Source organism: Hippopotamus amphibius, chromosome 1 (genome assembly GCF_030028045.1).
Source record: "Hippopotamus amphibius kiboko isolate mHipAmp2 chromosome 1, mHipAmp2.hap2, whole genome shotgun sequence".
Taxonomy (NCBI): Eukaryota; Metazoa; Chordata; class Mammalia; order Artiodactyla; family Hippopotamidae; genus Hippopotamus; species Hippopotamus amphibius.
The window spans coordinates 2,197,620-2,209,871 of record NC_080186.1 but is presented as its reverse complement, the minus strand read 5'-3'; the positions used below and the strand labels follow the sequence as shown (position 1 = coordinate 2,209,871).

The following is a 12,252-nucleotide window of genomic DNA, read 5'->3' as shown; positions in this document are numbered from 1 at the left end:
CCAGGTTGCATGCTGTGATGCTTAAGGTGTTCATCTCCCGGGAGCATGCTGTGAGAAGATTGCTCTACTAAAGCATGATTACTTTCAACGGAAGCAGTAAGGCTCTTACAGTATTGAAACATATCTCCATTTATCAGCTGTGGATCAAAAGAGGTGGGGACCAGGTGCATTGGGCATCCTGTGACTGTCTCAAGGGGGAGAGTTTATGAGTTCCTAAAGGGGTGGATCTGAGATTTAGAAGGACCAAGGACAGTGCGTGTGGCCAAGGCATTTGGAGGGTCCCTACGAATTGTGCCGGTTGGGTCTTGATTATGTCATAAATGCGTTGGACGAGCCCTGAGGATTAAGGATGGTAAGGCATCGTAAACCCGGCCAGACAGCACAGAGCTGTCAAAATGTTCGGCCGCTGAAGTTCAAGGGGGTTCCTCAGGTAGAGGTGATCTTTTCTAACAGGATCTCAGCCACAGAAGAGGCAGTAGCCTGTCTACAAGGGAAAGCGTCAGTCCAGGAGAAAACATACAACTCATGGCTAAAACACATTTACATCCCTGCGGTGGGAGCAGCTGAGTAAAATCTCTCCGCTGGCCGCGCGTGGCCCATGAGCAGGTCCGTGCGGTGCAGACAGGTTTCCCCGGAGTGTGTTTGGGCAGGTGGGACAAGCACGGTGGGCGCTTCTCACAGCCTTGTTAGTCCTTCCCGATCTGTCTGGGTTCAGGAGCTCTGTCGTTTTGCTGGTAATGCACGTACAGGGGTCAGCAGTGGGGACTTAGAATTTCTCATAGGACCAGGTTGTTTTTTGGCCCGAATGGAGGGTTCTCTCTTTTTATCAAGCCAACAGTTACTCAATTTCCAATACTGTGTTTCCTTTTCTGGGGCCAGTTGTTGGGCATTTCTAGTCAGTGTTTCCAAATTATCATCGGGGGGATATGGGGGGGTGTCCCTTTGGACCAGGACGGAGGTTTAGCCCTTGGTTGCTTTGAGAGCAGCATTTTCGGTGGAAATGTCAGCAAGATGGTTTCCTTCAGCTTCCAGGGAGTCCAGTCCGGAAGGCGCAGGGACCTTGACCGTAGCCACAGCAGCTGGCATCTAATAAGCTTTGGGCATAAGAGCCATGTTTAGTTTTGTTCCCATCAGAGTTAAATAAACACCCCAAAGTCATGGGCTGCCCTGAAGGCATGCCGGCTCTGGGTATAAATGTGGGTGGTTTCACCCTTGGCTAAAGTGCAAGCCCTAGTGAGGTGTATAATTCCACCTGTTGGGCTGAAGTAGCCAGAGATACAGGTGTGGCCTTGATGCCTTCAAGGGGAGTTGCGACGGCAACCCCACACGGTGTTTACCGTTTTCATCCTTCACGTAGGAACTGTTAGTAAACCGTGAAAAATCTGCACTGGTTAGAGGAATCTCCTGTAAAATAGTACAGGGAGTCAGAAGGTGACGTCAGCATTGAGCAGTCCGGAGGGTTTTTGTCAGTGGAGGAGGGGAGAAGAATGTCGGGGTTGAGGTGATGACAGTGAGAAAGAGTGATGTGAGGAGCATCTAACCAGAGGGCCCACAAGGTGTTGCACGTGATGAGAATTCGGGGAGCTGCTATGGCATGAGGTACAAAGACGGTTGGGGGAATCCCGTGATGATTTTTTTGGTGGCCTCAACCGGAAGGGTAGTGTCAGGACTGGCTCTGAGACAAGGGGGCTGTCCCCGTGGCACAGGGTCCGGCTGTCGGCTCTAACACCCGGCAGGACGGTGATGGTCCCTGTGTTTTGGGGTGAGTCCTCCAAGGGCGTTCCCCTCCTCCTCACATACAAAGAGGAAGAAAGGAAGCTGATCTTAGGGTGTGCAAGGGTAGGGCCCTTATTAAACTTTTCTTTAAGGCTCCAAAGGTTATGTCATCCTGATCTCCCCAAATAATAGGGTCAGGGTTGTTGTTTTTTATAAAACAGTTAGGAGCTGGGCCATAAGAGAGAAATTTGGAATCCAGTTTTGATAGTAGCCAGCTAGCCCAAGACAGCTTGTAATGGGGCTGAGTTTTAGGTTTGGGGAAGCTGAGGGTACCGTGGTGCCTACCTGGACCTAAATGTAGCTTCATTCTAAGATCAGATGCCCTAAATATTGACCTGAGTCTGAACAAACTGCAGTTTTTCTTGGAGACTTTATGTCCCTTTAAGGCTAAAGGTTTAGCAGGTGAATGCTGTCTTCCTGTGACGTTTTAGAGGAGAGCATAGAAGCAAACCATCTATACGTTGTAATAAAGCAGAGCCTGCAGAAAACTTGTATTGCTCAAATCAGCCTTTAAGGTTTGGAAGGTACGAAGGACTTTCAGTAAACCCTCGAGCATTTCTGTCCAGGAGTACTGTTGTCCTTCCCAAGTGAAAGCAAAAAGATACTGGCAGCCTTAACGGGGACGCTGGAGAATGCAGGGCAGAGGTCACTTACGGTGAGGGTCAGCTTTCAGGGGGAACGGGTGCTAGTCGCGTGTGGGGGTCAGGAACGACAAGGTGCCGGGGGTAACCGTGTCACTTCTCCCGCAGATCCCGGGCAAACCTCCATCCTCGGTCACTGGGTTTTCTTCCAGGCAAAACAGGGTGTTACAGGGACACGTGCAAGGGACAGTGAGGCCCTGGCTTTGAAGTCTCCTGTTGTGGGCTTGATGCCTGAAGGACCTCTTTAATTGTAAGGTGTTGCTTAATTCTGGGGAGGTTTTAAGGGATATGTTTGAATCTTAATAGGAGGAGCACTGGATTCAGTGCATTTCAGTTGGAGGTTTTGCCCGTAAGGAAAGTGGCAGCTAATCCAATGGTGACAGATGATTAATGTCCTTGAAATCAGCTCTAATGCATCTGAGACAGAGCAAGTAAAAGATATCGAAGGTCATTCAGTTCACCCAATTGGCTATTTTGATGACTACTGTCAAATTCTAGAACTATTTCCACCTTTCAGGAGAAAGAAGTTCCAGCATGGTATTTTCCTAAGAAATCCCTGCCCTATGATTGACTAAGAATGAAGGAGCCTAAGGAGAAAAGGGTGTGTGTTTCTCAAAGGGCCTAAACGAAAGGGAACGGGCTCTGAGATGGGGACTTGTTAGGGTTCGTTAGACACCCCCGCTGCTTGAACTGTTTCACACTCCAAGGCAGGAGCTGCTTTATAGCAGTGGCGTTGAATACTGAGCATGTGGCTCTGGTGTCACCTAAGGACACAGCAGTTCGTTCCCAATCCAAGGGTTGTTCTCCAAGCCAATTAAAAGGGAGAGTTGGGAAGAACCCCTGTAGCCCTTCAGAGGCTGGCGTTGGGCTTAGGGGGACATTGGACGTGTTGCCTAGCAGGCTGAAGGCACCTGCAGTGTGTAAACTTTCACTGTCTTTTTCTCCAGTGCCCTGGCCTCTTGCAGTAATAGCAGAGACCGGCAGTGTCTTGTTTTTGTTTCAGGGGGTGGAGTGGGAGGTGCTCTATTTGTTGAAGATTAAGGATTTTAGTGGTTGTCCTCATGGTTGAGTCGTCTAAGGTGCAGTCGAGCTGATTTACCAAATTAACCCCACCTGGAGTGGGCATGGTTTCCCATTCCCTCCTGGTCCTTTTCGTGAAAGAGGGCTCCCGTTCAGCCTGTTAATGAACATAGAGTTAAAGCAACCCAGGCGGTCCCACATCCAAAGGAAGACCAGATGTTCCCATAAAGATGATCTCAAGTCAGCCACAGTGCTCACGGGCAGGTGTTTTAGGTGTTTGCACGAAGCCTGAATTTTGTTACAATCAACCAGCTTAGGAAAACCTTTTGAAATTGTTCGGTGAAAATTTCTAGCAAGTTCTTGGACTGCCTGGCAACAGTCAGGGTCTGTTTTTCCAGACGTGCGCATCCGTAGAGGAGCCCTGTCTGATGACTCTGCGGAGGGTGGTGGGGCTGCTGGCGGGGAGGCAGGAGAGGGGCCAGGCGGGCCAGGGGCCCGGTCCCCGCTGCGTTCGCGGACGTCGAGGCAAGTGCTGGAGGGCCTTTCCCACCTCTAGCTGCCCTCGGTGCCGCTGTCTTGCACCATGCTTGCCGGCTCGCCACGTGCACTGCCCGCAGCCAGAGCATCGAGCTCCCACCCCAGCGGCGCCCGTGCACTGCAGGGTGGGGTTCTGCTGCGCTGGGTCCCTTCTGGGCAGAATGAGGGGCTCCAGTGCGGACCGGTGCAGGCCTCTCCGGCTGCTGAGCGAGCGTGAGAGCACGGGCGGAGCACTAATCGCTGCCACACTGCGCAGGGTTCCGCGAAGCAAGGGGTTTCCTCACATGCACGGGTTCCGGTGGAAAATCCTTTGACGCACTAGTCCAGCCTCTTGTTTATCTCATCTGTGTTTATCTTGTGATAACTTAGGGTTTCATCTCAAACCACGAACCAGCTGCTGCAAGTATGATTCACGGTGGGGGGCCTTCACTCCGAGCTCCAGCTGCAGCTGGAAGGCCGGGAGGCCGGGGACAGCACCGGGGCCCCTGCGGCGTCAGAACCCCCAGACTCGACGTGTACGTGGGCGCCAGCATCCTGATGCCCTCTACAGCAGTTCTGCGGAAAAAACAAAAACGTGTTTGCTTTCAGATTTTGCCAGTTTCCACAAGAAATTGTTCTGCAAATGGTGGAGAGATGTCGAATAAGAAAACTACAGCTGCTTGCTCATCAGTATATGATTTCCAGCAAAATCGAGTTCTACGTCAGTGAGAGCCTGCCTGAGTATTTCGCACCGTATCAAGCAGAGCGGTTTCGGAGGCTTGGGTAAGAATGAAATTCAACATGTATGGTGGGGACCTTAGCCTAATTCTACCTGAAAGCAATTAGAAACTAAGGAATGGCCCATGCCCTCGTGCGCGGGGGAGATCACACTGCGTCTGAACACCCTCTGCACGCACGTCCTGAGCCGTGCTCCTCTTCATTGTATCCAGTCTACCTTCCAGGTGCCGAGCTTGTCTTAAGATACTGTTTAGAATTTGACGGCTGGGCTTTTTCCCTAGGTTTTTTCCTTCCAAGGCTAACTTTCCTTGAAACCCGTGGAGCTCAGTGGGTGCTGAGGGCAGCGTGTCCGCACGTCAACCTGATTCCAGAGTTGCGTTTTCTCTTCCAGCTACGTCTCTCTCTGTGACAATGAAAAGACAGGTTGCAAAGCCCGGGAACTAAAGTCAGTGTATGTGGATGCAGTGGGACAGTTTCTGAAGCTGATTTTTCACCAAAACCATGCCAACAAGTACAATGTATACAATCAGGTGAGACACACAGGCCCTCCCCTTGATGGCACCCCCCGCCCCCGCCCTCTGCTTTGTGGGGTGTGTCTTCCTTCACAAAGGCATCTCTGATTCTTCCTTGAAGGTGGTGTCTGTGGAAGGATGTTAAGCTCTCTGGAGCTGTGCTCTCTGATTCGGAGCCCCCGGCCACATGTGGCCATGCACGCTGGGACCGTGGCTGGTCCAAGTGCCTGGGCTGCGTGTGTCACCCAGACTCAGTTACACCATGAGAGGAGGAGGTTTTGGGTATATTAGCTTTAAATATATTGTTAAAATCAACTTTATCTGTTTCTTTTAAGCTGCTTTACTGTCTACTAGAAAACTTAAGATTACGTATGTGGCTTGCAACAGTCCCCACCCCTCCAGCAGGGGTGCAGGCTCTCCAACGAGGCGGGGTTTTTATGCGAGCACGTGAGCTGGGGGAGAGTTCTGAGACAGAGTCGTGTTGCCTGATCCGAATTTTGACAGGAAGACGCTGAACCTTTTCCTTCCTCCACCCCACTTGCGTATTCTCCAGCAATTCCTTGGTTTTTAGTTCAGCTGCAGTGGTTCTCAAGGATGGGGTACGGGAAGGCGGCTCCTCCCCATCACGTGAGAATTGCTGCCTTGGACAAACAGAGCTGTTAACGCAGGTTTTCATTTCTTGGTCTAATTTACCACAATCATGTAGGTATGACCCCATCCTTAACCTTGAGTGAATGGTTCAATATAAGGCTGGATTAAAACTTTAGAGGTTTTTTGGCTGTTACTGTTTTAGCATCCTTCAAACATTAAAACAGCCACTTGGTTCAGCGTCAGAATATTAACTTACATGATTTATGAAAATCATTGATAGTTCCACAGTAGCCTGAGACTTGACAGTGTGTTCCGACGTGTAGCATCCCATTTGATGACAGTATGGGTCAGAGTTTGCTATAAAGGGGTTAGGTCCTGTCAGACGTTTTATACTTAGTTTCTGTTGATTAACTCTTTCTTAGGTTGCTTTGGTTGCAATAAACATCATCGGGGACCCTGCAGATTTCGGTGATGAAAGCAGTATTGTAAGTTGGGGAAATTTCATTCCTAAAGCGGGACATTGATTTCTAACAAGAGGGGATCATTTATTTTCGTCACAAAAGTGTCATCCTAAAAATTCTCATGAAATGATCTGGTGAACAGCTAGCCAGTGATTTTCCGCAGCTGTTGTGTTAAACTTTCCTTTTCCTGGAGAACTGCAGCTGTCCCTCCAGGAGCCCAGGAGCATTGCAGCTCCCTGACGGATACCTTCATGTCAGGTCACCTCTGTTTCATGTTGTTCCTTTTCCCTCTGGGATACTGAGCAGAACTCCTTCTCCCAAAGACCTCTAGAGAGAAGCTGATTGATCACTACCTGGCGCACAACGCGGAGGACCCCGCTCTCGCTCTCGAAGGAACTTGTTCTGGGTAAGAGCCCCGCCCACCCGCCCAAGGCGATCAACTTCTGTAACTTACCTTGGAATCGTGAACGTGTGAGTCAGCTCCGAAGGAAGGATCGTGGACCTGGGGCCTCTGCATTCCTTCTGGAGCAGAACAAGCCCCTGAGGGGATTGTCTTAAATACACTGCAGATTGAGGTTGACGTTGCATTTAGCACATCTGCATTCACTGCCCTTCAGAGAGGACTTCATTTCTCATGTCCGATATTACTAGACAGTTCCTCATATGCGTTCAGATAAAAGACCTGTCAGCCCTCCTTTGATATCTTAGTGGCACAGGAAGTTCATAGGTAAGAATCAAAGGTATTCATTGACCCAGATCAGTTGCCCCAAACTTCATCTTACATCTGCTTTATAACCTCATTCCTTAAAGGGGTGAGAACAGCACGTCACGTCAGTTTCTGTAAGTTCCTCTCCACACACCTCACGCAGACAGTTGTGCAGACTTAGCCGTCTTGGTGCCTCTTCAGCAGGTCAGGCGTGGAGGGCAAGGCTGAGGGCACGGCCCTTTGCGCCCTCTGTGCCCAGGCGCCCCTCTGGGACAGGGTCCTTCAGCACCCGTGTCACGTGCCTGCTGCTTATTGCAGCAGGGGGACCCCTTCCCCAGGCACCCGGCCTAAGGAGAAAGGAACTGGGAACCACACCCAGGTCCCTTTCTCTGATGGCAGCTCCCCAGCAGCGGAAAGATAAGATGCTCAGGTGTCAGTAGACGGTTGGTGTTTGCCCAGGACCTGCAGTGCAGTTCCACGCTCCCCTGCACATGGTCAGAGTTGCTGGCTCGTCCGCTGGCGTTGGACATGGGGTCGGTTCCCGTGCCGTTGCTCGGGGCCACCGGGTGGTGCTGAACATGGCGCGCTGGGGTGGGTGCCATCCGCACAGTTTCACGTGCAGGGCGACCCGTCCCACCTGCACGAGCCCCGCCTCAGTCCCCAGCCCGGTCCTTCCTCACCTGCTGGAGTCCTCACCTCGCCAAGGTGGGGATGAGAAGCACCCCGGGGGAGAACTGAAGAGCGGGTGCCGTCTCCACTTCCTTCGGCGGCGTGGCGGTGCCGCCCCCGGCCCTGCCTTCGGGGAACAGGGACCCCCAAGCTCACTGATGGGGTTCCGCATCTCCAGTGAAAGCCCTCCGGGGAATCATGGTTTCTGTTTATGTCAGTTCTTTGTCAAGTTAGCCACGGGGACGGCAGGCTGCAGTTCCCCTCCTGCCTCACCCCTGGGGTTTCCCTGAGGTAAAGGCAGGTCTTGAAAGGTCATGGGCGGTACCCGAGGCTGAGTCCACAGGCACCCCTGGGGCTTCACAGCAAGTGGGCGCTGCTCAGGCCTGCCAGTGCCCTTTCGTCCTCCGTAGGGTTTCTACACTGTGATGAAGTCTTGGTTTCACCCCTGGAACTTCAGTGCAGAGCGAGTTAGACCTGAGAGTGTGCTGTGTGTTTAGGTAGAAAGAATCGAGGGATCTTGGCCCTGAAACGTGCTGCTGTTTAGTCGTCCCTGAGACGGACAGAGATGCTCGCGACCGCCGTGCCCGCTGCTGTGCCCGCAGCTGCCTGAACCAGGGTGTGGGGGAGGGGGGCCTGGCCGCTTTTGAAAGGTGACATGGTTCCCTGTCCTGTTTGAATTTATTGTTAACCAACCAAACTTTTATGACAAACCATATCTTTAATAAGATTCCCTGTGTACGAGGACACCCAAGTGGAAGCTGGCAGCAGGCGTCCTTCTGCCCTGGTGCAGCAGGTTGGGAGGCTCTGAATCGTGTCCCCAGACACTTCTGTTGAGTCATTAGAGTGGCGGCATGGTTGTAAACGTGGCCCAGGAGGAAGCTGCTGCCTGCTATAGAACTGGAAGGAAAGAGTAGCGGTGATGCTGCACGTGATGGCATGTGGGTCATTTGTTCTGGGATGGGTGTCTCTGATCACCTGCAGGACGGAACAGTGGCATCGCACCATTGGACCCTGAGGGGCAGGCCCCGCGGTAACCGTTCTCCATCTTTAACGCCCATGACCGTTGCCGTGGTGTGAAATGCAGCCCCGTGCTCAGCTGGGCCACCGAGTCAGCCTGTGCAGCGTCGGGGCCTGCTCACGGCTGGCTTGGTTTTGGTTTTCCCCGGACGAGTCATGTGCTCTCTCCTGCCCTGGTCTGCACTCGGGGTGTCTGTCGAGTGAATGAGTAAATGAACGCACTGAAGGCTCAGATGCCCCGAGTGCATATAATTCATGGTCAAGAGCATAAGCTGTAGGGTCAGGAAGACCCACCTGCACTTGCTGTGTGACCTGAGGCCCGTTACTGACTTCTCTGAGCCTCTGCTTTCTCAGCAGGAAATGCTCCGAAACAGGTGGGGGTGGGGCCCTTTCCAGACTGTCAGCGCGTCTTCCGCGCTGAGGGCGGGCCCCCGTCCCCCTGCAGCATCACGTAGATTGAAACTGGTTCTAAAATACCCTTTTCTTTCCTTTAGGAAGTCTGACTATATTTCTCCGCTAGATGACTTAGCCTTTGATATGTATCAAGATCCGGAAGTGGCCCAGATTATCCGCACGTTAGATGAAAGGAAGCGTGAGGCCGTGCAGAGGGAGCGTTACGACTACGCCAAGAAGCTAAAACAAGCCATTGCTGACTTGCAGAAGGTACTGCTCCTCTTCCACCCGCGATAGGCTGTGTGTCGTTACCCTGGTTCCTGCTCAGACAAACGGCCAGGCCTTTGAAGGCTGCGGGGCTTAGCTGGGTTCAGGGGTGTCAGTGGTGAAGGAGAACAAGAGCACATGCTCCCACAGAGCCCCGCTCGGGGCGCAGGCCGTCCGCGGCGGCCGGAGATGTAAGATGTTAGCGCTGCCGTGAGCTCGCAGGTGGCCCGAGCTCTGCAGGCGATGGCCTGTTCCCTCCTTACCCCGTGCCGGTCCCCTCTCCCCCTGGACACGGAGGTGGTCCCCAGCACAGTCCTCCAAGCGTTACTTTAAAACTGTCTTTGCACCTCGCGTGTGGGTCCACCTGCGAAACCAAGAGAACGCTGTGTGCTCCAGGTCGGGGAGCGCCTGGGCAGGTATGAGGTGGAGAAGCGCTGCGCCGTGGAGAAGGAGGACTACGACCTGGCCAAGGAGAAGAAGCAGCAGATGGAGCGGTACCGTGGCCAGGTGTACGAGCAGCTGCGGCTGCACGAGCTGGTGGACGCGGAGCTGGTGGGTGCCGCGGCGGGGGCCCGGGGGCTCCTGGGGGTCGGGTTGTGGGCTCCACGGGGGTGGGTGTGCGTTTTGCAAAATGGAAGACTTGGTCAAGCTCAGGCAACAGCCGTGATAGGTGGTTGCAGCCCGTGTGCCCGCATCGTGGGATTGGCCGTGACGCGCTCTTGCAGGAGGACCTGCAGAGGCGCAGATGGGGCGGGGCGGGTGGGAAGGCATCTCGATGGGCCACGCATCTCTCCTGGTGGCAGCCCTGCCCACGCAGCCCGCAGGGAGAGGGGCGCACCCTGACAGCTCAGGCTGGTGGGGGCGGGTCTCAGGCCCAGAGCCCACGTTCCAGGTGGGGACACAGGCCCGGTGCCCAGACGGCACAGCAGGCAGTGCAGTTTCTGGCACCCGCTGCCAGGCCCAGGCCCAGGCCCCACTCCTCTGGCCCAGCTCTGTGGTCTCGGACCCGTTCCTTGGCCTCTCTGTGCCTCAGTTTCACCATCCCATCCACGGGGGTGAGAACGGGGAGCCTGAGATGCCGTCTTCTGCCTAGAGCACCTGCTGCCGGCCCAGCACGTGACCACCACTGAGCCCGTTTCACTTGCTTGGGTGACAGGAAGTGGCCTGCTTTGTAGACACAGAGTGACCAGCACAGGCCGCTTGGGTCCAGCCTGGGTGCTCCCTGCCACCTGCGGCCTCCCCGCCGCAGTGCCCCACGCACGGGTGCTCATGCCACGCTGGGGTCTTGGTGTGGGTGTCACTTGAGTGCCCCACACAGTCACCGTCCAGGGACAGTCGTGGGCCATGACGTAGCTATGGGACCTCGTTATGTGGGTTCCCCCCCCCCCCGCCGTCTCAAACTAGTGCTGCCCTGGGGGAACCAGGGGTGGGTCTGGGGGGGGGGGCAGTGACACTGGGGACTGAATGGCCCTTTTCTCTCCCAGATGCGAAGGCCTGCGGACTTGCCCCTCCAGCCCCTGGCCCGTTCCGGCAGCCCTCTCCACCAGCAGCCCGTGCTCGCACTGCCACAACCAGAAGACCGGTTTGCAGACCCTTTCCTTCAGGAGCAGCCGTCATCGCACCCCTCGGACGTTTCTCCTCGGCGTCCTGCTGTGGACCGGTCGCCTCCCGCCGCAGACCCTCCTTCCAGGACCCATGTAGGTAACTCAGGTTCATGCTGTGGGTGGTTTATTCCACACGTTTGTAGTGAGGACCCACGTCATGCTGGGTGCTTTCCCAGGGCAGGGGATGTATCAGGGTACAAACCAGTGACACTCTTCCCTGCCCTGCATCCAGGAGAGGGCCAGAAATGCTTGGGCCAGAACGTCAGCCAGTGGCTGAGACACATTTCCCTGAGCGTCCACTTTTCTCTTAGCAAAGAGGAACAGACGTCTGCTTACAGGGTGGTTTCCACGAATAAATGAGACAGTATTTGTCAGGTTCCTAACCTGAAGTGACCTCAGTAGAGCCTCAGTACATGTCGTGTACAGCTACTGCACCTGTTAGGACCTCCTGTGTGGCAGGTGACAGAAAGCCTGCTTCAGACGGGGGGTTACTGGCGTTTATAACTGGGAATTTAAGAGGTCATGTGGGTTTCAGGGTTGGTTTGATTCCTGTCTTGCGAGCCTGTTTCCCGTGGTTCTGAGATGCCCTCTTGGAGGCCTGGACCCATCACGTGGCCTCAGCTTCAGGTCTGTACGTTGTGCCGCCTGCGGGCAGCGTCCATCGCATTCTGAGTGGAGTCCCCCGGTTTACCCTGGTTAGAAGGGCCTCCGTCTCCTGCCACCTCAGAAGCAGTGACAAGGACCAGAGAGGACAGAGGTGCCGATCGGCCTGTTAGGGCCTCCCCAGAGCCCCTGCCAGGTGTGGCCGTGTGGCCAGTGGGCCCTGCGGGGGAGGAAGGATGCCAGGCAGGCACAGGCAAGTGTTGGCTGCAGCAGAGGCCCGGGAAGGCTGGAGAGAACCACAGCTGCCACGTGGCCTCCACGCTCTCATGCCGCTGGCTCTCCCAGGGCACGTCTGTGAGCACCGCCCTCCTCCCTCCCTCCAGTGACGTCCTGTCTGTAGCTTAATTGTTACGTTTAACACTTGAATTTAAAAATAGTTTCTCCTCTTTTAGCATCTCATCTCGACGTGTTTTGCTTTACAGCTATGAGTACACTTTAGAAGATGAGAAACTGAGTCTCACATGTGGTGTACACTCAGTTAGCGTCTCAGCAAGCATTAAGTGTGAATAAACGGTCCCCCTTGTCTGCTCAGTGTCACCATGACGCCTGCCTCAGAAAGTGACTCGAGAATCACTTTTTCTCTTCTCTATTACCTGGAAGTTGGCTGTGTGCTTCCATGTTTAATGTGTATCTGTCTTCAGCTGAGAAAGAGGCCCGTTGAGGGCGGGGAATCTGTCT

General features: G+C 54.2%; 1 protein-coding gene across 6 annotated transcripts in view; it reads left to right on the top strand.

Annotated features, from left to right (window-relative positions):
* The window catches only part of CEP104 (centrosomal protein 104), a 47,310-nt gene that overhangs the window by 8,118 nt on the left and 26,940 nt on the right, over positions 1-12,252 (top strand). For 5 of the 6 annotated variants that reach the window (XR_009055593.1, XM_057750605.1, XM_057750596.1 and 2 more), the window contains 7 exons: positions 4,563-4,736; positions 5,083-5,221; positions 6,217-6,279; positions 6,579-6,661; positions 9,142-9,310; positions 9,704-9,859; positions 10,792-11,004. Coding sequence is in view for 5 of the 6 variants with exons in the window: in XM_057750605.1 (XP_057606588.1) it covers positions 4,563-4,736; positions 5,083-5,221; positions 6,217-6,279; positions 6,579-6,661; positions 9,142-9,310; positions 9,704-9,859; positions 10,792-11,004 (997 nt within the window). In the remaining variant the exon portion in view is untranslated. The remainder of the gene's footprint in view (positions 1-4,562; positions 4,737-5,082; positions 5,222-6,216; positions 6,280-6,578; positions 6,662-9,141; positions 9,311-9,703; positions 9,860-10,791; positions 11,005-12,252) is intronic. The other variant, XM_057750587.1, reaches the window with a different exon arrangement.